The 27718-nt window shown below is 41.8% G+C and overlaps 1 protein-coding gene across 8 annotated transcripts in view; it reads left to right on the top strand.

Annotated features, from left to right (window-relative positions):
• The first annotated feature begins 3337 nt into the window (after positions 1 to 3337).
• POU2F1 (POU class 2 homeobox 1) overlaps positions 3338 to 27718 on the top strand; it is a 123200-nt gene continuing 98819 nt past the window's right edge. For 6 of the 8 annotated variants that reach the window (XM_087758005.1, XM_087758003.1, XM_087758013.1 and 3 more), the window contains exon 1: positions 3397 to 3438. In XM_087758005.1, the coding sequence (XP_087614131.1) occupies positions 3403 to 3438 (36 nt within the window). In that variant the 5' untranslated portion in view covers positions 3397 to 3402. Of the gene's footprint in view, positions 3439 to 27718 lie in introns of all 8 variants that reach the window. The other 2 variants (XM_087758008.1, XM_087758009.1) reach the window with 2 other exon arrangements.

Here is a 27718-nt window from a genome sequence, read left to right as displayed (position 1 = left end):
CGACAGTTTTGAGGCAGAAGCCTCCGTTGCGGTACCTGGAAGACAGAAGGGAAAGCTGAGGCAAGCAGGACTCCAGAAACGGGGCCTGCTTGAGGAGACAAATCTGCTGGGAAGAAAACATGAGAGAGAAGGGACATTGTGTGAGAAAAGCAGCATCTGGGATTCACATCTGAGCGGCAGTGGAATTGGAGCAGAGCAGATAAGTTAATTTCTCTATACACTAGAGCTGTGTCGGGAAAATTATGATTTCCTTCCCAATGTGCTTTTTGCTTAAATACTGCCATTTGTGTTTCTTTTGCCCCCTGCCTCCCCACCTTAAAAAAAAATTCTCTCTGAAACACTACTGAATTAATTCTAGCAGGAAATAGAAAATTCAGAATGTAATATAGCCATCATAGAAAATCTGGGGTTACAGGCACAAGCAGAGCAGGCCAAGGAGGTCTAGGAATTAGGAGGTACCTGGATCAAAATCAAAACAACAGACACACTGCAGAGCTTTAAAAGATCCTGAAATACTATTTCTTCCCTTTACAGGTGTGTTGATTTTGAACACTGTATTGTTTTTCACTGCCAGAAAATATTGTTAAAGCAAAATCCCTGTGAGAGGTGATTCTACGAGGCTGACAAGTCCAGCCAGAGAACAGAAACACGGCATCCCGCAAGGTGCTCGCTGCTTTGGGCTGTGTTTCAGCAGAGGATGTAAACGTGTTCTTAACCACCAGTGTGAGCCCAGTCTCGCTGGATGCAGCGAAACTCAGTTTCTCACTGAAGTCTTTTTGTGAAATGAATCTAGAGTGCCCAGCTTCTCATAGGACTAAGCTTCGTATCATCCTTGTGTCCAATTATCTCCCATTTCAAGTATTTCCAGCAAGTTGCTCACGAGTAAGACACCAGTCAGGCTCTATGCGGCAAGTAACATCAAATAATAAGTTTGCAGAAATCACAAGCTGTTTGCAGACAACTCACAACTGAAATAGAGGTAAAATTTATCTGATAAATTATTCATCACTAATGATTTGGCCAGCTTTCCTGGATATATAGCCACAGGGATGTATGACACCTTGGGGAAGGCATCAGATAGAGATGCATTCAAACTAAGCTAGAGAAGAGGATGCAGACATAGGTCCAGAGCAATCTTTAAAGAGAGAAGGGAGAGCAGCTATGTGGCCAAGCAGAATGAAGTTCTCTTTATAGCTGGTCAATTAGAAAACACAGAGCAGGTTAGTAACTACCAGAAAAAAACCTATTCGTTTTCAGACAGCTTTTCTTTGGCAGCCGTGGGTTCCAGCTAACTGTGCAGAAGCTGAGCAAGAGCAAAGGCTAAATCAGGTGTGGTAATGGGAGCAAATTCTCCCTGGCGAGAAGCTGCTGCTATCAGGGAGGAGGTTACTAGGAAGTAGCATGCAGGACTGAGAAGAGTCTACGGGTGAGATGGGAAGATATGGGAGAGAATATTCATCGTAGGCAGGATTAGAGCTGTGCAGAGTCTTAATCTAGGCAGCCCTTTCTCTACACCTTTATCTGTCATGGTGCAGCCACTGTGTGCTGCAGTGCTGGTATAACCTGGCCATAAAACTGGATTAACTGGCCCGTGAGGATCATGGCTGAACGGAAGAGCACGACAATATGCCTTTGTTTACATCTTCACTTCTGCCAGTTAAACACAGATCTTTGCGAGACAAAGTGCTTAATTACTGGTATGGAATATTATCAAATGAACGTGCAAGAGCAGAATTAGTGTTAGGGGAAGGTTTTTGCTCTTTCATAGCACAGTCCATTTCTACTAATGTTTTCTGCAGTATCAAGAGGTCATTTTATAGTATGAAAAAAAAAAAAATCCCATTACCAGAGGAACTTATTTTTAAATGAAAATGCCAAAATTACCTTTCTGATTCAGCCCTTGAAGAGAAACCCTGCTGTCTCCCTCCTTCAGCCCTTCCTTTTTGGCTCTTCCCTACCAATGAAAAAAACCTAGCGACTGCCTCTGATACAACTCGTAATTTCTTCAGCAACAGCACGGAAGAACGGATCCTTGCCAGTTTCTCTTATTCCACAAGGTTTTGAGCCCCAGAAGAAAATCCAGCTTGGACTCTGAGCCATTAAAGTTAATGACTCTTGGAAAACATTAAGACTGAATATTAAGGTTAAGTATATAAGTAAGTTTTGTTTTTACTCTGCCAAATTTGTCAAGAATCAGCAAACTTTTGCCGCTCTGCCTGTTTAGCTGATTGCTTGTCCTGATTTGGAAGTTTTGAATCTAAAGCTAATTTTATTTGCTGGTCCCTCTAATCTCTTACTATTTACTCCCTTTTAATGAGGGAGGCATGAAGCCTGACTCCCTCTTCCTTTCAGGTTAGTCTAATTCGATGTGGAAAGTGGAAGAGGATACAATGTTTGTTTCAGAAAGACACCCCACGACCATTGCACTGCCCAGAACAATGGGCGCGTTACAGTGGGTTTCTTAACGGAGGAGAATCGCTTCCTTCAATTGCTCTTTTCTGAAGGAGAACTGGCCCACCGCTCACGCACCCTGCTCCACACCCGACTGCAGGTTATTTCATTTTCTCCGTATGCCATGCCCTTTTCTTCACAGGGCATTAATTCTGCTGGGATCTTGGGCAATACCTGTCGCGGAGGCGAGCGGTATTTTCCCACCACCGCTTGCCGATACAGGTCCTTTCGAAATGCCCTTTCAGCCCAACGGTTGCATTTGAAGACACAGTTGCCACTCTTCTACCACCATGAACTATTTGCGCTACTCCCCCTCGGCCAAACGGCTACCGAAGGCCGTACGAGGCAGGGCTGGAAATACCCCCGCGGCCGGGAGCGGCTCCTCCCCGTCTGCCCCGCCGCCCTTAACCCGCAGCGGCCTTCGAAGCAGCCCCCGGCACCGCCGGGCCTCCCAAGGCCGCCCTGCGCCACCCGGCGCCGCCAGCCGCAGCCCCGCTCCCGCCGGCGGCCCCAGTGCGCAAGCGCCCGCGCCCCCTCCCCCCCAGCACGGCAGCGCGCGGGGGCAACTGAAACGCTGGTGCGCGCGGCGCGACCGTTTACACGTTAACGAGCGCCCGGCCTGAGGCGGCGGGCAGACGCCGCGCGCATGCGCGCTGCCGCGCGGGAGCTGCGCGGGGCGGGGGGTGGGAGGCGAGCGAGGGAGCCCGCTGGCTCGGCGCATGCGCGAGCGGGAGGGCGGGGGAGGAGGCGCGGGGAGCGGGGCGCCGCGCAGGCGCGGAGCGAGGCGGCGGCGCGGCGGGTCGGCGGCTGCGCAGTGGGGCGGCGGGGGGACGGGGAGGGGGAGGGGACGGGGAGGGGAGGCGGGGGGGGCCGGGAGCGAGGGAGGGCTTATCGGGCGGCCGATTTTGGTTAAAATATTCAAAATGGCGGACGGAGGAGCAGCGAGTCAAGATGAGAGTTCGGCGGCGGCGGTGGCGGCAGCGGCAGGTAATCATTACTGCATTTTACATATTCATATTCATACTCGCACACGCGGCCCCCCCGCCGCCCGCCCGCCCCGCTTAGCATAATTTATTAGTACTCAGGATTATTATAATTAACGGCACAGGAGGGAACGGGGGGGGGGGGGAGAAGGAAAGCAGCCTCCCCGTGCGGGGAGACACACACGCACGCACACACACACACACACAGACACACGCTCCCTCCCTCGCCCGCCCGCTCCTTCACACGGAGCCGCACTCGCCCGCACGCCGGGGCACCGGCGCCGGGGCAGGCAGCGGGGCGATGGGGGGCGGCGGCGCGGGCGGCAGCGGCGGCGCAACGGCGAGGCGGTGGGGTCGGGGTGGGGGGGGGAAGCCGGGAGGGGGGGAGGCGTCCCCGCACCCAAAAGCGGTCGGAGGTGGCTAGCCGCCACCCGGCCGGGCTCCCCCCTGGCCCGCACGCCCACAATAAAAGCCGCTTTACATATTCATGGCGGGGGGGGGATGCTGCTGGAGCGGTCCCGGCGGGGGCCGCGGGAGGGGGCTCGGCCCGCCGGGCTGGGGGGAGGCGGGCGGCCCCCCGAGTGGGGCAGGGTCCCCCCGCCGGCGCGGCGGCGGCAGGACGGAGGGGGACGGGGGTGCTGCCCCCTCAGCGGGGCCGGCTGAGGGAGAAAGACTTGGGTTTCCTCTCCTCTCCTTACCCCCCGCCCTCCCCCGCATGCCCCCCGGCCAGGGTTATTTCCCCAGAGCCTGGGGCCTGCAGGCTTGGGGTGGATGGGTGCGGATGGCCTCGGGGAGGGGTAGGACGAGAGCGTGGTTTGGCTTTTTATTTAAAGCTCCTTCCCCCCCACCCCCCCCGTAAAGGGTAGGTTCGGCGTGGGGTGACCTGGGGGGTGTGCGGGCGGAGTTCCTCCGTGCCCCTCTCCGACGGGAGAGGCCGCCTCTTTGCACCCCCGAAGGCTGGATTTGCCCCGGCGGGATTTGCCCTCCTCCCGCTTCCGAGGGCCTGGGGTGGAGCAGGGTGCTGCGGCCCCGGGGCAGGGCCCCTGGGTGCCGGGCAGCGGCCCCGCGTCCCCTCGCCCTGGGTGCCGGGGCAGGGGCGGACGGCGGTGCCGGCAGCCCCGGTGGGCTGGCACTGGGGGTGCGGGTCCCGTCCTTCTCCCTCGCTCTCTCTCTCTCCCTCTCCTTCTCATTTGAATAATGTCTAATTCGGGGAGGTTTATATTATTGAAATGGCCGCCTGGCTTTCCCCGCCTCTCATGTTTAGTAATTCAGACCTTTAATAACAGCCACTCAGAGCCCAACGCCGTGTTTATATTTTACATTCGCCCCATGTGCTTTTGTGGTTCAATATGATTCTTCTTTCTCGCTCTCTCGCTTTTTTTAAATTTTCTTGGCAACCCACAGGGCCCCGAGATCAAACCCAGGCTGTGTGAGGAGAGGAGGGGGGAGAGCTAGGCCCTGGCTCCTCTGGCAGGCGCCTAGGCCTCACTCTCTGCTGCTTGATTTATTTACTAATAACCAAAATGACCCCCCCATCTCCACTCCACCCCTGCCAGCAAAAACAAAACCCTCCTGGGGCTTGAACAGCATCAGATCTGCTCATAGATTCTCAAACACTCATGTCTTTTAAATAAGGAGCTTATTTTTAATTTATAGCAACTCAAGACTGTAAAGCTGTTCCTTTCATATCTGCTTTTCAGAGGCTTGGGCATTTTTGGTCCCTTTGTCCTTGATTCTTTTCCTTAAAGGAGAGTTGCTTCTAATTTACGTTTCCTGGCACTGAGAGAGCTATAGAAGACACTCAAAATCTGAACAGCTTTCCTCCTCCCTCTGAACACAAACAGAATTGAATACATTGAAGATAATCTTATTCACCTTCTTTTTGCTTAGTGTGGATGCAGTTTAACAGTGCAGTGTGTCAGATGCTTTTGTCGCTGCTTGTATCTTTGACTGTTCTGGGTTAGGGGTGGGTTTTTTTCTTTTTTTCTTTCATTTAGATTTGGCTTTCAAGACAGAAGATACCACTAGGCAGTACCGCGTCTAGAAAGGAAGATAAGTTTTCTCTGATTGTGTCATAAGAACACCAAGTGAAAATTGAAATTAATCCTCTTAAATTGTCTGGAGTAATTCAGTTTTAAACCAGATATTAGTCTACTTAGACCAAAACCAAATGGACTACTTCATTAGAAAGAGGCAGTCATTTTAAAAAAAAAATATGCAGGGGTGGGTTTCAGATAAAACTGTGTAGGTTTTCATTAGTGACCATTGTTTTCACCCTCTGGAGAAAAAGGACCTAACAGCAGGGTACTTCAAAGTAGCAGTGCCAGATTAGCATGTAAACATCTTTGAAACATGACTAGGAAGAGAGTTCACATACGAATGCAGGCAGCGTATTTTGTAGTTTGGTTCTAAATTTAATTTGTCACAAAATACTCTGCTGCAGCTAATGAAAAGCATTTTGATTTCAAAAATAACGACTCAGATTATTTATCCTTTTTCTTCACCCTTGGTGAAGACAGGCCTTGAATACTAGAAGAAAAAAAAAATCTGTAGAAGCGGTAATGAGACTGTTCAGGTGACTGACCGTTTCACAGACCAACAGCACAAGGCTGGCTGGACAAAAAGCAGTAATATGATTTCATGCCTTAAATAGCATATGTTTTTGCACTCGCTTCACAAGATGTGGTCAAGCCGATGATGTCATTGGCCAGAGGACAAGGTGCAGTTAATTTGATTTATTGACCTGGGGTGAGGTGTAGCACTGAAACCTTCTCATAGGGAAACCATTTATCTGAGGACAATTTCCTTTATAGCAGCAATTTAACCACTGCTGAGACTGTAGATATTTTATCCAGCGTGATAAAAATGTACATTGCATCTTGCAAACAAAATTTCTTTGTCACTGACATTTTAGTAATTTTTGTAGAATGGAATACTGGACAGTGGCCTTGTGCAGTCTTATGGCCGAGCTGGGGTTTATAACTCTGAATTCAGGTATTTACATGCCAAAATACAGATGTATTTCTCTCTAACATGTATTTGTGTGCCTGTGTTGTAGCTTAAAATTTTACTGGAACATGGTGCGGATAGAAACGTGTCTTCTCCAGTGAAGCCCATAGGCAACACGTTTGTGGGAAGCCCCTTTTCCCAAACCCTGGCGTCATCTTCACTTGTCAGAAGGTGTCGAGACTAGTGCATGGGTATTACTCCTCAGTCTTGAGTAAGGACTTTTATGTTAGTGTATCACTGATGGGTGTCAGATTTTAAGCTGCTTCTTGGACCTTCTCTCTCAGTGGTGGGTGGGAGAGTAAAAGAAACTTTTTTTTCTTCCCTGTGGACTACCTGGCTGTGGTGAGGGTGGAGTGTTGTGCTACTGTTGCAGTGCTTCCTAATTTTTACCTAATTTTTAGGGAATATGTTCTCCTATTTTGGCTGTCCTTTCAGCTTTTATTTTATTAGGGACAGAAGGAAGAAGGCTTGTCCTCCCTATGAAATAGTTCCACTGCCTGATTACGTCTGCTCAGTTATCAAGGTGGCTCTGCCTTTTTCCTCTTTTTTTTTTTTTTTGTTTTTTTCTTTTTCAAAACTGACCAAAACTTACCAGTCTAACAGCTGCTTGGAAAATAGGCTAAGCTGTGTCAGTAGCTGTGCTGCCGCATGTGGAGCAGAACTGGGAAGATGTGTGTCAGTACGGTGATTTCACAGCTAGAGGAGCTGGAGCTTACTCCTCACTTCCTAGAAGGAAGGGGGAAGAATCTGAGCTTCCTGCCCTGTCATTTTAAGAGGAAAAAATCTCAGGTTCGCTGTCACTAACGATTTCTCAAAGATTAGCCTGCAGTGATAATTCAAGCAAGTAAGTGTTAATACTGAGTTCATGATGCTGAATGTGGATAGCTTCTGAATAGCTTGTCTTAGCAAGTAATAGTGATGATGTCTGGAGTTGCCTCACTTGATGGAATCAGTGAGGTAGCCTTCAACTTGCACTGTCCATTAAACCTAGGAAGCACCAACATATTCTGTGTTAGGAGTCTCTTACGTGGCGTGAAGAAGTGTTGTTCCCACTTCTGCTTGATCATAATAATGTATTCCCCAGAAAAATGAGATTTTGAACACCGTTGTCACTTAAATAATCTTTGTCAAATTTCAAGTGGTAAATTCCACATTTAGAGTAGCACATTTTTGCCGTTTTCTGTATGTGTGAGGATGCAAAGAATTTTGAGGTAAATGTTTTGTCCGTGCTGTCCAGAATGTTTTTGTTTGATTGATCTGTCATCCATTCTGTTAAATAGTGTTCATCTCCTCCATAGACATGTTGGTTTTGTCTCCTGGTTCTCTGGCAAATTTGCAGTAGTTTTTTGTAGCATGCGATAAGTTTTCATTTGCTTTCCTCAAATTTTGGCTCCTGCGGATTTCAAGACTTCAAAACAGAACACAGCATTTTTAATGTGCAAATCTAGTCAGTTAATTTTCTTACCTTTTTTCCAGCATTGTTTTCTATTCCCCTCCAACTGTTGTTGCCTGTAGGACAATAATCTTGATACTGATGTTTTATACAGCTGACAATTAGGCAGCCTCTGCTACTTGCACTTACAGCTTTATTATTTTTATCTTGATAGAATCAGTGACAGTCCTGGCAAATGACTGTCTTTTATGACATACGTATTTTCAGTCTCTGTGACAAAGCTGTTGTCAAAAGAAGGTGCCAAACAAAATTACCTATGACTTGAGTGTCCCAAATGTGATATGCTTGGTTTGGGTGCTTAAGCTAGTATGTGAATGAGAGACCATCTCCTGTTGCTGGATAGAGTTACAGTGCTGGCTGTTTAGTACTGCAGAGATTTGCTTCTGTGTTGACAATTTTTCCTGCCCCTTTTCCTATTGTGCTACATTGTTATACAGGGCAAGTTAAGCTTGGGATTTGTTGGAGTCAATGTGGGAGATAAATTTAAGGAATGATACTGGTCTTGGTTAGTGAATATTAAGTAATTCCTTGTATTTCACTTGAAACTGTTTGGCAATTGCTAATCTGAGAAAAAACATGTACGTAATTTATTTTCCTTTCTATAGTTCTTTGCATTAAATTTCTTGAATTGTGTGAGTAGGCCCTCATGCCGCTTCACGCGCACTTATTTTTCTCTGTAGAAAAGGAAATAATTACTTAAGATCTCAGTATTATTCCTTTCCGTAATTTCTCATTTCACAACTAGCTAGAAAATATCCACATTCGTTAACATAACTGTATTATAAATTATGAGATCTATAGTGCGTTACAAAGTCTTGGCAAAAGGAGTTTTTTTTATAGACTGCTGCTGGCTAATTGAGTTAGTTTAGGGTTAATAAACAACACAGTTGAGTGATGAAGTGTTGGTTTGGTAGAGAGGATTTACTGGGTTCCAATCCTGAGTTTGTCACCAGTTTTGCTTGCTTTGCTGTTCTGGGCTAAATCCGTGTAATGGGAATTACAGAGAACATTTTCACAGGGGTGTCACTGGGGGAATAATTACTAATGTTTTGCAGTATTTCTGAAGGTAAGAATATTGTGATTCTTCTGCTTTTACATGTAATCAGCCAAGCTTGTGCCCAGGTTAAACTTTGCTTAGGATGTTTCAGTGCCGGTACTGTTCAAGTACTCTCATCAGCGATGAAGGCCTCCTGTTGTAAAGGCACAGATTACTGTCAGTTCTAACTACAACGTGATGTAGATCTGCTGTAGGGTATGCAGTTCAATGACAGTTTAAATCAGCCTGAGCCTGTCCTCATCTCCCTGTGTGTTCCTGCCCCCTTCTCTGCACTGGTGCAGATGCTTGCCTGATTCCTTTGCTGAGCTAGCTCAGGGAATTAAATTGGCAGAAAACAAGCCTTGCCAAAAATAATGAATAGTTTTTTGTTGGTTTAGCTCTCTGAACTGGCTTACAAAGAGATTAGACAAATAGCAGTACCAATCAAGGAAGGGAACAAAAAGCACACGTGTTGACCCAAGTCTTCTCATAATTTCATTCCTTCTGATGGCTCTCCTGTTGCCATAAATGGGGAGTCATGTTCTCAGCCATGTGATCCTACCACTTACTTGGCACTCATCCTAGCACTTACTGGTTTCCAGGATGCTCCAGCTTAACTTGCTAACCTGGTGGAAAACTAACCCCAGATAATTTTAGATCTTTGGTTTGTGAGTTGAAATCGGCTCAACAAAGGCCTTCAAGTGCAAGAGAGAGGGTAGATCCATGTGAGTGAAAGTGGAGGAAGGGGAAAGAAGGAAGAGAAATGAAGCTTCCTCTTTTCAAAAGCAGCAGCAAGCATTCTGGTTAGCTTAGTCGTATTGTATAGCTTCACTTTTAGATTGACATAAACCACTGTGAAGCCACAGTTGATTGAGTTGATGAACTCCAGTTGGTCTAAAAGGGTACTGGCCCAAGGGAAGTGATGGGAATATCTAGCCATGGGCACTATGCTGGACCTCCTATTCTAGCAGCAGGCTGTACATAGATCACTGAAGCCAGCGATGAAACTGCACCTAAGTAAAAGAGTAGCTTAGAAACCAAGAGATGCTGAAAATTTGGCGTGGTTTGTGCTGTCATAGGTATGATTGCATTAATGGTAGTCACAGCAGAAACCCTTAAATAAAAATTGTGGATGAGATCTTTAAGTGGCTCCCATTATTTTAGTGCTGCTTACAGTGAGACACCTCTCTAAAAGGGACTGTGACTTAAAAGGACATATTGGCAAAAGTACTTGGGAAATTACAGACGCTATTACTTCTGCTAAATTTTGGACTGATATCCCTGTAAGGTAACCTTTAAAAAAACCCCCACAAAAAACCCAAGCGTAACTGCTTCAGCCATTTAACACGATCAGTCTGAGACAGATTTATCTTCTCTATAAATCATGATATTGTGACAAGGAACCTTTTGCTCATCATTCCTTTTATTTTTTTGTTCCCAGAAATCAGATTTGGCTGTATAGAAATGAAGTAGCATATATAGCGTGTTTGACACTGTATGATAGGGCATGAAGTTTTGGAAAAGGAAGATATGAACAGCTAAGTTACTAAAATAGTAAATACAGTTGAAGACTTAAAAATAAGTGTAGAAAAACCTGTTGAATCAGGCTGGAGATGTAGCTTGCTTCTTTTCTCCCCTTCTTTTCTTTAAGAGGTGTTAGGAAGCCACCATCCTTTTTGCAGTGAGCTCCTTCGCTGTTTGTTCTCTTTGTCCTTTCAATGATTCAGTTTTATTTGAAAAATACCGTGTGACTTAGTAATTTGTGCCTGACCATACCAGTGTGAAGTTGTAGCTTTATACTACTTGGATATAGCTGAGGGGGAGGAATATACAGTGAATACAGGTAGAAATGACTCAGATGTTTGATGAATCACTCATTTCTACATTATTAGTTAATACAGTCTACTGAATGAGAAATGAGATTTGAGTTTCTTCCAGAAATCCTGTTGCAAAGATGCCTTTCTAATTATTCATAATTTTGTTTCTTACCTGCTGATCTTTAGTAGATTATCACTTTTATTTGAATTTTCAAATGTAGGTTTAAATAGACATTTGAATTTGCTTATTTCTAAGGCTGCAGGTATACGGATGTGCCAGGAAATGCTACCTCCCCTTCCTGTCAACTCCTCCAGGAGTGTTTCCCACCCCATCCTCCAATGTATGTGCACATACCTGCATGCCCACATGCTTTGGAAAAAGTACCAGAAAGCTTGGGCTGGGGACAGTTTCTTCTGGCTCTGATTGTAGTAGTAGAGGACATTACTGCTTCTGACTGTTGGGAGTTTCCTGTTCCCCTGCATCTATTGATGGGTCTGCCCAACTGGGTACTGTCTAAGCCATTTCAGTTAAAATTAGCTGGGTTAGTAAAGACTGTGATCTAAGCTGCCTAAAGTAGCCCAGATAATTGTGATAGAAATCTATGAGTGAGGGATCGTCTGAGTTGCTTTGTCATCATACCTAAGGGTACAGTTCATGTTACACTTAATCCAATTTAAGGGTGGGCTGCTGCCAAAAAGAAGTGGGAACATAAGCAGGAAGAGTCTTGGGCTGCCACTTTCTGGACCATTGTCTGTTTTGACAAAGCCTGTGTAAAACTGTGTCCTAGCTTCTGGCAGAAATGGGTTGGGGTTGTGTGGAGAAACTGGAGGTAGGAGGGCAAAGGGAGCAGTAACTTTCCACTTGTAATGTTTCTTTCTGAATGAGGGTGTCTGTTCTCAGTGTTAGAAAGACATGGTACTTTTCAGGCTTTATTGAACTTTCCAGTGGTATTTTTCTGTTTTTATTGAATTTGTGTTGATCTGAACTACACAATGTAAATTGTTATGAGTATTTCCAGTATCTCAAGTGAAGCATGTGATTTACGAGTCATTTCCCTTAAACTGACTTAATCATAAAGTTATCTTTACTTGCTGTTCCATTTCGGTCAGAATATAGTTACTTTAGACAGCTTGTGGCAACAAAGCTAGCTGAACCTGGGAACTTAGGAGTATCTTTCAGAACAGTTGAGAACTTGCGCTTCTGTATATTTATTTAGTCCGAGGTCTAGTAGCTTCTGACTTCAAATCAGTCACACCGTCTCGCATGGCAAGTTGTTTGAATTGCATCATTGCCAACCTTTATCCAGCTATTATTTTAATGCCAGCATAGCTTCTCTTTGGTTAGGATGGGTGTACCAAAGTAAGGAAGAAGCCATCAGCTGCCAGGCTGCACTGCTGCCTATCAAATTTTGCCAACCACTGCCCTAGAAAAACCTGTTGAAGTAGCAGCAGTTTTAGGGCAGACTTTTAGTCAAAAGTTTTCCAATGAGGACGCATCGGGGGAAAAGTGTAAACTAGAAACCTGATCATTTTCCAAAGTTGATTTTACTCAGTTTTGCAAAAAAACGGATCTTCTAAAGTTGCAGAAATTTTTCATGTATCTGGTTTTAAATTGACCTTTGCTGCTTACCCTTTTTCTTTTTCAGTGTGTGCAAGGTTGTACAAAGAAGGGCTAAGCAGTCTGTTGCATATTGTTCTTCACCTCTGGCTGCTGAGCTGCAAATTCTTGGCATTTAGGAATGTAATCAAAGGAACTGTCCCTCTGCGTGCCCTGTTTTTACACACTTTCCTAGCTGTCTGCTGGTGACTGCTGTGGGAGGAGGGTCAGGTAGATCCTTGGTCTGAGCCAGTATGGTGATTTTAGTATTTTCTTTCAAACAAAAAGAAAAGTGCCTTCCCACTTACTTCTCGGTCCATCTTAAGTTTTGTATGTGGTTCTTTTCCTATTCTACAGTGCGCAGGAGCTGTAAAAGAGTTCAGGAAAGATGATGTTCCTTGTCTCCTCTGCACATTTCTATCTCTGGAAAACAGCTGAGGGGTTGCTCCAAAGGCTTTCCTACTAATTTCTAGTTCCCTACTAGGGAACTAGAGAACTGGAAGCTCCTTTTGCTCTCTTACTTTGTGAAGATAAGGGGAAGATAAGAGGGTGGGTGTTACAAATTCAGCCTCTTGTACTACTTCATGGAAATGATCCACAACTGAGTGGATTCTCAACTCCTTGAGACCCACTGAGGGTCTTGAGCGTGTTTGAGAATTATCCTACAGACAGGGACTGCAGATCTGTATAACTTTTGAGCTTATTTTATTTCAAGACTATTCCTTTTCTCATTACAATGGGAGACAATGGCATTGTAAAGAATATCTCCTCTCAGTTCTGAGAGGTACAAATGCTGTGTTTTATCGTGGTATGATTTATTTTGGTTTGGAACCTAGTTGCAACATGGTTGTACCTTATATGGTTCAGTTCAGTGGTGCAGAAGGGACTTGTTCCGAATATACTAAGGCCTGACTACAGCCCAGTGCCCTAAAACTTCCTGAGAACGCGCTTCAGCCATGCTTGTGTTGGGAAAAACTACTTCAGTAATATCGTTCTCAACATAGTTAAAATTGAAAATGCATCCAGGCATGTCTTGTAACACATTTTAATAATATCTATAGTAAACATAACTATTTATAAACTAACAGCTAAATTTAAAGGACATAGCATTGTATTTAAGTGCTTATATGCTTACGTTTTCTGTAATTGTGGAGATGAGCTCTGCAACTGTGGAAAGGATTTGGTATATGGAAGTTTGAATAAAGGCATAAAGAGTTAGAATAGTTGTTTGGCATCTTAAATCCCTTGGCCTTTCTCTACATGGTTTGCTGGGGGAGAGAGGAGGGACAGGTAGTGTTTCTTTGTGTTGTCGTGTCTCTAGTCAGGTTTGTCTCTAGAGGCGGGCACCTCTAAAGATCCTAGCAGAAAATTTTCAGTTGTTGCTTCTGTTATAATACTGGTAAATGAATAATACAAGAAAAAATACCATGTACAAAGGTGGGCCAGAACTTACGTCTTCTCATTCCCATATCTAGGTTAACATAAGCAAAAGTTAGACTTAATAGAAGGACTGTTGAGGAAAACCTAATCCAACAAGTTCATTTTAAAGTTATATAAAAAACTCTCTAAAATCTTGAGTCAGTCCATAATTTTCTGTGTGTACTCGGAGAAGACACATTAGTTGCTTAAGGGATCAGTTAATCTGTCCGTATTTCAAAAAGAAAAGTATTTTTTTCATTACTTATTAAGTAATGATTTTGTATTGTGTGGGTTAGAGCTAGAAATGCTGTGTTTGCTAATGAGGAAGGGAATGTCATTACCATTTGTCCTGTATTTACAGCACAAATAGGTCTGTGAATTGCATAATACAGACACTTCAATAAATTTATACTCAGAATTGCAGAGAAGCTGAGAACTCTGCATTTCTGATGTAACTTGCTTGAGGTTTTATCAACTTGCTTCTTTCAGTTTTCTGAGTTTGTGGCAGTTGTATTAACTCTATTTGGTGTATTAGGCTATATGCTTGTATACACAAGTTGTTATCACTAAAGGCAGCATCTGTTCCAAAGGTTTTTAAAAAGATGTGGAAGATTGTTTATTTCTTTACTTTTCAGTGGCAGGGAGTAGATTGACACACTCAACAATTTCCTTAGAATGTGTTGTCAACCGTAGTCGTTTCCCGACTGCACTTCATATTGCGGAAGGTTAGTTAAACTGGGGATTTTCATGGTGTCGTCATTCAAGTAGTGGTCATCGTTCTTGGTTGTGTGAAATAATACTAGGAGAACACTGAAGACAGAAACATATGAGGTATAGCAGTCTACTAATCATCTGTTTCTGAAACTCCTCATTTTATTGTTTGTTTGTATTCTCTGCTTTTTTTAATACTCATTTGTTGAGACAGTCTTTATAAAGAGAGCGGGGACAGGAGAGGCAGGTTACTTCAGTGCTTCTGTCCTTTGGTTTTGGTGTAATCTGTGTACTTGACAGCAGTAGAGAAAGTGTCCAACAAAGGCACGAAGCCAATACAGAAATGTGGTGCTGTTGTTTAATTGGTAACTAGGACCGTTTTGTTTTCTGAAGAAGCTGAAAAAACCCATCAATGCATCCTGAAACTGTTTAGACACATTGACTAATTACATATGGTTGCGTGGAATTGTTCTCTGGTCCAGCAATAATTTATGGATTGCTCTTTAAGAACCATTGAGGTAGCAAATAAGTGTACTTTATACTTTACTATATAGTGTGGTCTGTTTGTTAAAATTTGTTTTGAAACAATTTCTTTGGTGCTAATCAACTCTAAGGTTGAATTGTGAAATGGTATCTGGTATTACTGACCTACAGCTCTGACTTTTTTTATTCAGCAAGTTAATATGAAGAAGTTAATTTTCAGGTGTGTTTTCCTTCATGTGCCTTTGTAATACTGAGTGATTTATTTCAACAAATATTTGAGATTGCAACATCAAATGTGGCATTTGTGCATTTAATACTTAACCCTTAGTCACAAGCCTAATTGTGACCCGATAAATTATCAACTGCTTAGCTTTTTTTTTTTTTTTTTTTTTAAAAAAAAGATTTAATTTCTGAAGCTTTTGTATTTGTGAATGGTGAGGAGCTGGGAATAGCAGATATTCTTCAGTAAAAGAGGACTGTTTAGAGGAAAAGGGATGACATTTTTATTTGCAACAAAGCTACTCTCAGGCTGTTCTCAGAGCCGTGCAGATTTGAAGCATTGCATTTAGCGAGTGCATGGAAAACACACGACTGGTGTTTGAAGGCCCTGCTGGGGCAGTCCTTAAACAAAAGGAGTTGTGGGCTCTAAACATGGAATATGTTCTTCATCAATTAGTTCTGCTGCTGTGTGACAGTTCCAATTTGACTATCTGTCTGGCTTGTTGAAATAAGAACTGGAAAACGTTTTCTGTCTTTGGAGTTTTTGCCCTCTGTTTCATGTCTGAACAGAGGTTTGTTGTATATGACTGCAGTCGTATGCGTAGGAGAGGAAAGCGCAAAGAGAAGAATTACTCTGTACTGGAAAAATTGAGGAACACTGGAAGAAAAACATCATTTTTTCAATTAGACTCTTTTTATCACGCGTATACTTTATCAGACCTCTTTATGTGTGCCCGAGTGTTTAAAAAGTCTCACACCAGGTGAACAAAATAAGAGGTATTGAAAAGGCAATTTACTTACAGTAATATCTTATTTCCTGTGTTGTTGACTAGATTTGTGTTTGAATAAGAACATTTCTTTTGTGGCAGCACAGGTGCTCCTTGATTCTGCAGTGAAGGCAGTATTCTGTGCTTGATACTAGCTAGTTGCCATGGCAACAATTATGATGTCATGAATTCAGTGCAGTGACTTCACTGCAGTGTATTTTATCTTTATTCTCAGTTTTCTTCAGCTCTTGCTAGCAAACCAAAAAGCATCTATGCGTGATACTGCGACTTGTTTATTATGTGATAACAATGACTAGTATGATCCAGATCTCTCTCTCAAAGCAAACCTAATTGCTGCTTGCCTTTAAATTCACCCCCAGAGCCTGGGAAACTGAGACCTTGTATTTTTATTTGTCTGGACCTGTTTCAGCTATACTAGCCCAAAAAGTTTGCTGATAGGAATGAAGAGGAAAATACTTTTTTTTTTCCCCGTCACTCAGATGCGATTCTTTTCAGCTGAGAGAAATGTATGTACTTTTAAAACTGAAAATGTGAGAGTAGCAGCATCCTGTTACATCTCTTCTCCCAGAATAATTTGTTCAATTCTGGCTGCCTGCCTTAGTCCTGTTCTTTTCCGAAGCAGGTGAAATGTTTTCTTAGTCTCTTCTCAAGGGTTTGGTGACCTGCAAATTGTACCAGGAAACTTCCTGCCATCAGCCTTTGGAAATGGTCAGCTGTTTTCTGCTCTCTGAGCACTTCCATTTATCACCAGGTTGTGCACCTCCATGTCACAGGTAGCAGAGCTGACTGTTCAGTGCATACTCTTACCCTGTCCTCCATTGCCTTCTGATAACCAAAGAGAAGTATTTAGCATTTTTCCTATATTTTTAAAGTGATATGACTTCCAGATTTAGCCCCAGTAAAAATGCCAGTAAAAACATTGTTTAACTCGCCTGCATTTCTTTTGTTGACATAACTGTGTGTCTGTTTAGAGCTGGCTTATTGGCTTAACTCAAAGGTTGCCTGAGACTTCTGGGCCATCTGACTTTACAGTATCAGTGAATAGCGCAAAGTGTGTTAAAGTCGTATGCCAGGTATTTTTTTGTAAGGCTTTTCTTGGCCTCGGCAAGTAAAAGGTTCTTCACCTTTGGCTTAGTTTGACAAAGGTAGTTTCTGTGTGTAGGTAGGGCCTAAGTATGTTGTTGCAAGCTTGCTGAAAGCCTTTCTAATAACAGGAGAAAATGTAGGATGTGCTGATTTCTTCCTGTAGCTTACTGCTGCAGTGATCATTTGCATTAAATTGTATTGACCATATATCCCTTTAGGTAAGGTTAGAATTAAATGACCTCTTCACATTTTTCTTCCTCTGAAGAAAGATGGAGACTTGAAAAGCACCCACTAGTGAGTGGGAGGATGTCATGGACGGTGTGTAAGGAAGATGAAAAACATAAGAGGAAAATCAAAGTTGCAGTTGTCTTTCTGCAGAAAAGAAAAAATATCCTGTGTAGCCTGTCATTTGCGATGAGCGTATTATAGAAGTTGAATTCTGGCATGCTGTAACTGGAGTTAGGAATATTTGATAGATGTTTTTGTTAATGAGCTAACAGGGAGGAAACCGCAAAACACTGCAGCAGGTACTGTTCTCATTACCTGAGTGCAGAGGTCCTGTGCTTGAAGATTTGCTGGTTTATGTTCGTAACAGCTGTGCTTAGGATTAGTAGCTTTTTTCTTTAATCAGCATAAATGTGCCATTGATAGCAGATATTGATAGCTAGCTTCTGTTAAATTCTCTTTTTCAAAACTGTAAACACTTTTATCTTGCTATAATGCCTGTACACATGGAGCGTTTTACTAATTTAAGAGTACTGGTATGATTTGATTGCTAAAACTTTTGGTCTTCAGACTAGGTTTATGTGATCCTCAGAGTAGTCTTTTGTAATTTAGGAGGGTGGTTTTTGTTTCTCTTCATTTGTAAACATTAAGGTTTTTCTAAACTTGTAGGTTTTCAAGATGCGGTTGGACAGGGTGCTAGAGAATCTTATCTAGGCTTCCTTTCCTGCAAAAGGCTGGACTGGGTGATCTTTCAAGGTCTTGCAGCCTGGGCCAGTCCAGGATTCTGGACTTAAGCTGTTGGAAGGAATAGCAGCTTTCTTAATGGCAAACTGACATAACTGTGCATGAAAAATTGCTAACTCAAAACTCTAACTTTTCAGTCACATGGAGATTAGATCATTCAGTTCCCAGCAGTGTTTGTATGAACGAGTGTTGCATTTAGAAATAGTATTACGGCAGTTAATACCAGACTGAATATATGTGGAATTTAAAGCTCTGGACTGCAGGTGTCTTGGCAATGCAAATTCTTCCGAAGAAGTGAAAGGGGAGCGTAGAAGTTTTTTTTGAAACGCTTAGGAAAAGTGATCACCTCTACAAAACTTCAGTGTGTGAAAAAGAAAGGAAACTTGGAATAGAAAAAAGCAAAAATAAGTTTTACGGTGCGAGTCCCTTATTCTCTTTTATGAATGGATGGTCATATGGCCTATCTGCAGAATATAGATCAGAAAGGAACCTACTGCACTTTCTTCAAACTTAACACTTAAGAGAATGGGATGATGGTGTGGGGGGAGGGGGGAGCAACAGCAAAAAACCACTACTGCCCACAACTGTTTTCTTTTAGAATTATTAAATGAAACACCCTAAAATTTTAGTGCTCTCTTTTATTCCACTCCAAATTCTTCTATGAGAACCAGTTAAGTTCTTGCCCACTGGGACTCAGAAAATAAATAAGCTAACTGGAATTGTCTCAGTTAGTACTGTTGCGTCTACTTAAAAATACAGCATAAAACCAAAGTAGTACGTTAGTGCCTAGTTCACATTACAGGCTTCTACATGCTTTGTGTATACAGAGACTAGGACCTGTCTTGTAAGTTGTTACCAATACTGGTGGTGCATGAAAGAATGGCAATGTTGGTGGAAGTACGGCGAAGTAATTAGCTTGCATTTCAGGATACGGTGGCAGATAGCGGCTTGAGTTTGTGTTTGTTCAGGGGCTAGGACTAATGGTGGTGTTTTGGCACTTTTTTGGCTGCAGGTTTGAAGACTTTTTTTCCAGGTCAGCAGCTTCAACAGGATTTCAGTGAAAAGAGTTAAAATGCTTGTCTGGGTCACTTTGCAGTGCCTACTTCACAGCCCAGAACCAAATTTGGTTCAGCATTGGAGTGTGTGAAAGAGGAGTTAACAGAAGGAAGTGGAGGCTTGAAGGGCTGCTTGCTACTGTAGAAAGGTTAGGAGGCTGGAAATGCCAGGGCGGTGTTTCAGGGACAGTACCTGGTGAAAAGCTGGGCTTCTGAACTCGGTCCTGCTCAGGGGTCCGTTCTGACCTGTTAACCTATCAAAGGGTTCATCTGTCGTCATTCTGAATATCAGGTGACCTAACCCACCAGTCCTTTGCTGCTTCCAGTCTGCTATGAACAGCATCACAGGTAGAGACACACCTCTTTAGATGTGTCCTGTCCTCTAATAACAACTCCGTCTTTAGAGGACAGGGTTTTATTGGCTTCATAAATTGCTACATCTCTTGCAAAGACCTACATAGAAAATTCTATATATCACCTTTCAAAGCAGCAAGGGTTTGAAATTTAATGTTTTGAAAGCAATCAGGAGAATCTTTGTCAGTACAGGGCGGCTGACCTTAACAAGCATATATTAAAATTGTTATAGGTTTGTTTGGAGAAAACATACTGCATTAATTGAGAGCCACGTGAAAACCTCATGACAAATTTGTAAATGGAGATGGGTGATTCCCCCCTCCACCTAGGTCCATGGTTGGGAGTGCTGTGGGGTGCTGGGGTGACATGGTTATCTTGGCCTCAGCAGGCTCCGGCTCCCTTTTTCTGCAGCTCTGATTCAGATTACCCAGCAGTCCTTGTGCTTTGCTATGATCAAACGATACAGCCCTCACGGAAAAATGTGCTACTCAAAGCTCTGTGTGGCTCCTGTAGCCAACTTGATCTATACAATGGGAAATAGGAAAGCCTTCTTTATCTGATTAAACAGCCTACTTTGGCATGAAATCTCCTTTTTAATATCAACTTGCTGGAAGTGCTATGACAATAAAAATGCCTTTCTTTCCCTCTTGTTGGGAAAGCAAAAAAAACCCGACACTTCCTCGTTTCATGTATTACTGCCAGATCATTCTCTGACATTCTTAGAGTTTAATCATCGGATGCGATGCCCTGGTTGTACTTCAGCGCATAACTTTTCAACTCACTATTAACTGCCAGCATCTGTGCTAGATGAAGGTTTTTTCATGGTGACCTCAACTATTATTTCTTCTTGCTTGCTATATTGGCGTTAAATGAATTGATAATAAAATGTATCAATAATAAAATGAATCATGTTTCAACAGTAATCATTAAATTACAGACATTGAATCATCAGTTTGGGAAATTACTGTGCCTGCTTTAATAGTGAAACATTACTGTGCACACAGAAATCTAGAAATACAGTATATGTTATTTAAAAAATGGGGATTCTTTTTCCGCAGTTCCTTGATAAAGAACTTCCCTGTCCCTCTTTTGGCACTAAGCTTTGATTTTACTGAAACAGAAACACACCATTAGTGGTTGAAGTACTGTGTTACCATGCATATTATTTTGTCCCAAAGCACAGTAGAAGGTACCGTACTTAAGGCGCAAACTTGAAGAAACAAACTGTGCTAATATCCCACTTGAATAGAAAGAAAAGGTGAAGGTTTGCTATAGCCCTTTTGGAATTTTCAAGGCCGTTATGTAAATGGTGTTAGGATAAACACCTTTCTGAGTCCTGAATTTCTCTTTAAAAACAAATGTGAATTTTGGGAAATAACTTTCCCATTAACACACATGAATGATATTTTGAAAGTAAAATATATACATGGTTCACAAGAAAAAGTTTGATAAAGTTGTTTGTATAAATAAAAAAATAAATAAAACCAGGTTAAAGGTTTTTGTTTTTTTTTTTTTTTTTTTTTCCAAAGGACTTTATGAAAAAATCCCTAACTAATTTGAACCTACTGAGGCTCCCTCTACTGTCAGTGTAGGTGATGACTCAGGTGGTCAAGTTTGACTTTTGTTCCAAATAGTAGGCATGAAGCAGTGCTCCTTGTGTGTCCAGATTACAATAAGCCCGTCTTAATGAATTTTCAAAGATTAGTCTATATTCTTTATTATTGTAAATTAAGACCACTGGTTATAGCGTTGCATAAGATGGCCCCATTTAATGATGTTAGATGATCCAATTTTTTAAAACACTGCATTTGAAGCAAAATGCGGGCTGCTTCTGTAGTAAATGGGGAGAAGGAAAGGTTAATTTCAGTAACCTAACCACAGGTTTTATGATTAAACTTGTTCGTTTCTGGTTTTGCTTTCTCTAGATAATTTTGGTTTTTGGAGGCTTGGGAAAGGAGATATTTTTACGCCCTTTTCTTTTTGATGTCTTGCTTAAGGTTCTCTCCTTGCTTACCAAACACACACATGCGTACTTCTGTTGCAGTGCTATGGTGGAGAAAAGATTTGGGGGAAAGGGAGAAGCACAAAGGCAGGGGAATAAGCCATCAAAAAGTGTTTGGAGAAAGGTATAGCAGGAAAAGAACAGCTCTGCAGGAAAAGAATGCTCTGCATGTTCTTTGTAAATAGCGCATCATGCGGGTGAACTTCACATCTATGTCTGTGGTGTAGTAGATACAGAGAGATACTTGCCTGGTTGTAATTGCAGAGTATTGTTGGAGTAAATGCTTCTTGAGAGAAGAGTCACAAACTGTGAAGAAGAAATCTTAGGATCAGTGGACTTACTCTTTTGTCATTCAGTTGTCTATGAAGGCATGTAATTAAAAAAGAGCAGTTGGAATAAGTGCAGTGCTAAAGTAACGCAACCTCAAGATTTTAGGCAGAGATTGGCATTTCGTCTGGCTCCGCGAATTTGTGGTGTTTGCATTGACTTCTGCTTCTCAGATAATATTGAATAGAAAAAAATGATGTTGTTTACAATAAACACTGTCTTTCATATGTAGACAGCAACAATTAATTATAGGGTGGGGATAATAAACATAGAAGGCTGATATCTAGTCAGACTACAGAAAAGTATCCTTGATATGTTCTCTTTTAAAACAGTTGTCCACAGCCCTTATGGCAGAGATAAACAGCATTTATTGGCCTCTGAGATGATCACAAGGTTCCGTATGTGATTTCTAGGGATGATTTCAGTTCTGAGGGCATGTAAGCATTATGAGTGTGACACATCTTTTTCAAGATAAAGGAATTCCCTTTCCCATCATGTTTTACTAAATGCACATACTTTATAATAGTTTTGTTCTTCGATCCAGAATGAAATTAAAATCTAGGGACTATACAAGTCAACTGTTTGAGCTCAGTTGGTGGGTTTGTATTTTAATTTGTGCAGTGTCTGCAGCAGGGAGAAGACGTACAGACTTTGTAGGAAGAACATGGATGTCTGATATTGTCTGTTCCAGAACCTTTGCTTGAGAAGCCGTATTGGATTTACTTCCTTTTTATATTTAAAAAAGATATCCTGAACACTTGACTGTTTAAATACTAGTATGATGTGCCACTGCGGAGGCGTTTTCCTTTCATATTGCTTTCATTCAATAAGATGCGCATTTTTTCTGTATAAATGAACTCATATTCAGTAGTGCAATTGATGAATTCTCCTCCTCTTTTCTTCCTGCTGTAACACTGGCAAGCAGTTCAGTTCATCCAGGTGTCAGTGCTTTTAGTTGTGTGATCAGAATTTTCTAATGAGGGGAGGAAACGGTAAGAACTGGTTTGAAATCACTTTTCAAGTTCCAAAAAGAAAAAAGAAAGCAAAGCCATCTTAAAATTAACAGCTGGAGTATTATTCTTCATGGCCTTTCAGAAGGGAAAGAATAGAGATGGATTTTTTTTTTTTTTTATTTGGCTTGTATGAGTGAAACCTTACACAGCTTTCCTCCCATTTTTCTCTCATGTTCACTGCTCATCTTTATCATGGAAATGTAATTCCTCTTCTGATGACTTTCCTCTGAGGTTTGTCCTCTGTGACGCAAACTTAGTTCGGTTGACAGAATCTCTGATTCTGTACAGTTTTGCTCTCCGCCCTGCCCCCCCGCCATGTCTCACCTTATTTTTGGTTAATTGTAATCTTTTTAGAGAGATTCTTTCTTCCCCCCCCCTTCCGCCCAAGTAAATTGAATGCAAAAATAAAGCCATGCCAAGTGGTTGCAGGGTGCTTAGGACAGATTAGTGCCTGTACAAGGGCACTCCAGCCCACCCCATGAATAAAAAGCTTGAGTGAGATGTGTATTGCTAGGCTTCCAATTATTGTTTTCTTTTGGCAATTGGGGGGTTGGCGGTGGGGTTGATCACATTTAAATAATCATTTGAATATTCTGGTGTGGGCTTTTTTTCCCTGTGCAAACGTTTCTGCCAAGACTGTCAGTAAATTTTTCTTTCCCCTCTTCCTCCTTCGCCAAACCCACAAGACAGAAATGATAAAGTCCTTAACCATCCAGGCTTGCAGGATCCTAGATGAAAAACTCTGTATCTGAAGTGGCTGGCTCCTGACCTTGCTCATTGGTTGTAAGAGCCGTTGACTCTTTCACCTACGATCTTGAAGAGAGTGGAACAGTGCTAGATCAGAATACCTGGGTAAATTCTTTGCTTGAAATACATTGTTTTCTCTAAAAAGTATCAGGAGAGCTTGTTTCCAGCTACAGGATACTTGTATCTCATTTAGAGTGACTTGACTTTGTAGGCTTTAATGAGGTCCACTTGGACAAGGCTGGGATATACTGCTTCTGCTAGGCAACTCTGGTTTTTATGTAGTGAGTCAGAGTGGTTAAGGCAGATGATGGCCTTCATGTATATAGGTTCTTTTCCAAAAAATGGTATTTTTGATGACTTTGAGCAGCAGCATTGATGTATGTTCTACTTATAACTGTAAAAAGTGTTTTGAAATGGGAATTGGGACAGGAAGCTGCATAATACCTGGTGTCACTTCTAGACACACAAAAGTTCTCCAGACACAGGTTGGTCAGATAAGGATAGATGGTACTGTTACAGAGGCTCAAGCACAGGAAAAAACCCATGCTAGCCAGACTGCTTGTAGCATCGATGCTTCCAGTGAGCAGAAACAAATGTTTGGCATACAAAGTCTTACGACTGTTTGACTTGAAAAGGTAGTCCAAGTTTACAGTAGTAAAAGCCTATTTTGTATTTATAGTGTTCTAGCAAGGAAGTTTTTTGCCCTTGGAAAGTCTCTGTAGGAATAGAGAGTCTGTAAATGCATTACCAGTTGGGACTGTAAACTGGAAGCACAGTGCAAAGCTGCAGCTGAGTGCCAGAACTTACATTTGTAGTCGAAACAGATTTTCATACGCCTTTACTGCAAAATGGGGCATTCTGATATTTAACAGAGTAATTTCGAAACATGCTTCCCTGGGTTTTCAGATGATGGCAGCTAGATCACCTTTCAATTGCGAAGCAATTCAAAGGTACTCTCTACCTTCCTGAAGTCTTGGATGTGAAGCTAACATCAGAAGAATGCGCTCTGCTTGTTAGACGAGTCTTATCAGTATGACATGCTTTAATTCAAGGTAAAACTGAATGGACAAATATTGAGAAATGATGCGGCACTTCCTAACTTTCTTCCTGAGAACCCAGCTCTTGGTGCTTGCTGTTCTGTCTCAAGGCTACCATAATCAATAATCCTCATGTGCAAAGGAGAAGAAATGAGTACTCTTCCTGAACTCGTCTTTCATTTGACGGAGTGTCAGCTGTTCCGTGGAAAGACTACTTGCCCTTATGCAACAAATATTTAATGTGCTGTTTAATAGCAACGGAGGGGAAATTATATCACAAAGTAAAGAATTGTCCCTTTATGAAGTAGCCATAGTTCCAATTACTTTGTTTCATTTCAGAATGGGGAACTTGTCATTATAAAACTTAGACAGCTTTGGCTTCCTTCAGCACTATGAAATGAACAGGTCTAATCCAGCAACAATATTAAGTACACAATTGCTCTTCACCTGAAAGGAGAATGTATTTTTAGCTGTCATATCTCAAGTTAATTTAACAATGTCGTGACAGTAACAGAGGGTCTAGGAATGCTATTATAATTCATTCATAGTTAAAAACTTATTTTTGCATGTAGGTCTCAGGGAACAGCGTGTCTGTTCATCAGGATTCTGGTGAAACTTGAAGATCTATATGAATGAAAGAATAAAAGCTGGTATGGGGGTGAATAGGGACAGTTAAAGATTCCTTTGTAGCACTGTACAACAGTACTAGCCATGAAAAGAGGCTGGATGTTGGCTTTTCCAAATCAGAAGTTTGGTGTGCTTGTGGGAATTTGCTGAAAGCTGAAAAATTCAGTCTTTCAAAGGGGCGTAATAAACCAACCGTCTTGGCATTGTCTTTCTGCTTTCCAAGTCGGAGGCTTCCAGGTCTCTGAGCTTTGATCTTGGAGCCAGCAACAGAGAGGCACTGCCTATTGCAGGAACATTGCAACTCTTGGCATCTAGCCATCATCACCAAATTTTAATTTAATTGTTGTTTAGGGATTCTTTTGTCTCAACTGAAATTCCTTGAGGGGGTTTGTTTCATAAGTATTAGCAGATTTTCCCATTTTCCCTTGAACAAAATTCCACCCTGAGGTGTTGCTGTTTCTTTCCTACATTAAGGTTGCATGCATTTACTTTGCGCATATTCAGCTAAAGGTATTTCATATATATAACGTACTCACAATTTAAGGTTTTGGATATTGTGAGATAGGAAATAAGAAAACCAGTTCAACGGAATAAATACCATGCTTTTAACCGGGGAGCACAGAAATAAGATGCAGAATATGTATTAAAAGAAATGGTTTGCAATATTGTTTTGGCAACAAATGTGTGTGTTGACAGAGCAAGGGAAACTTTGAGATACTAGGTGCCATAGCAAAGCAAAATATAAAATGAAATAAAATCCTTAAAATAAGGGTTGATTACCAAGTAAAATATTAGTATGCTGCTTTTAAATATGTTAATCTAAGTAAATTCAGAGAACTGAGGTTAGGACTTCAGAGATTTTCACTGGTTTATACTGCCTCCAAATGGTATCTTAAGCAAGTTTCCTAGCTTACATGTTCCTCAGTTTCTCAAGCTGTAGGGTTTTGATTTGCTTTCACTTCTTTCACGTAAAAAAACAACCAAACAAACAAAACACCCCAAAACCAAACCCCCAAATAATCAGAAGCTTGCCTGCCTTGTTGGGTGCTTGAGGTTTTAACATTTGGGATATATCTTGCTATCATTAGATAAAATATACTGAATAAATGTACAGTAATAGATAATTAATTTTTCCCTTCTTCCCCTAATATTTTAATTAAGTATTGCTTAGGTAAGTAATCCCTAATGTTGTCCCACTGATAAAAGATATTTCTGACCGGGTATGGCTCAATACACAAAGGTATGTTCCTTTACTTTTCCTGCCCAAGAAAGAGCAAGTGTCTTATATTTAATTTTTAGATTTGGATTTTTTTTTCCCTGAATCCCCAGTCTGCTTTGTATTATTCAATATTCAATTTGTAGTTTTCACACAGCGCTATTCAAGCCACAATAACCTTTTGCAGCCATTGGCTTTTATGGCACTGTCTGTTCAGGCCTCGGTTCTCTGATTGCTGTCAAATACCTGCATTGTGCTATTCAGTTAGCTTTGGATAGTTCTCTTGGATATTTTGGAGCTCACTAACGCTTAAAGATCACAGGTGTAGTAATCCAGCTCTGATGACAGGAATCTTTTTGTTTCAAATTCTCAAAAAATAAGAATTAGTAAGAATAGAAAAGTATGGCTACCTTTGGCTCTGTTATGTCAGCTTCCTGAAAAAGAAATGCCATACAGATAGAAAAGCTATTGTAACAGAATGCTTTTCTGACTGAATTAATAGTGAATGCTCTTAAAAGCATCCTTCGTTATTAACCCAAATCAGTTACTAATACATGGGGACAGCTAAGTGAGGAGTCACCAATAGTGTGTTGCAAAAGGTAAGCAATTGTCAGAAGGACTTAAGGAACACCCTTGCTAGGTGGCATTTGTAAAGTGCCTGGTATGAGCTGCTGCTTTTGTGAAGCAATAATCATCCATCTGTGATATCTTAATCAGTTGCCGTTAAAATGAAGGTGATGTCAAATGTTCACTGTTGCCATTTCAGTATAGTAAAATAAGATTGAATAAATTGAGAGGAAATGAGTCAGTCTTTGTTTAAATACCCACTAATGCACGGTGCACAAAGCCTAGTCATGAGGGAAGTTGTTCCCTCTACTCTAGTTTCCTTTATGAGTCTCCCGGCTTCTCTAAAATAAGCATGAAGGGTGTTTTTAGTTGCCATGGAAGTTGTGTCGTGCCAAGACAAGAGGTAGACTCTTCTGGTAGAGTAATTTTAAAGGAGGTGTTGGGGAGAGAGTGTTCTTCCAGTACAAAAAATAGAATGTGTTGTTATCAAGACGTGGTAAAACAATGTATAGTTTTTATAGCACTGTTTAACTGAAGCTTTTGGATTACACTGAAGCCATAGGTCTCAAGGCTACTGTTTTCATAAGCTCCGTCTGACTGTTTGGGATAAGGACATGGTTCCTTGTTTTTCTGCCTTATCAGATTTGGGAAGCTTACGTAAACTCCTCAGCAGAGTTTGAGACTACTTGACAAGTTGTACTCTATATGGACCAAACCTTACCTTATTTGGGGTACAGAAGTGCTATCTGATC

The sequence above is a fragment of the Nipponia nippon genome, unplaced genomic scaffold (genome assembly GCF_047370975.1).
Source record: "Nipponia nippon isolate SJK-2023a ecotype South Korea unplaced genomic scaffold, ASM4737097v1 scaffold_2, whole genome shotgun sequence".
NCBI lineage: Eukaryota > Metazoa > Chordata > Aves > Pelecaniformes > Threskiornithidae > Nipponia > Nipponia nippon.
The sequence above is the reverse complement of the archived record's forward strand: the minus strand, read 5'-3'. Positions and strand labels throughout refer to the sequence as shown.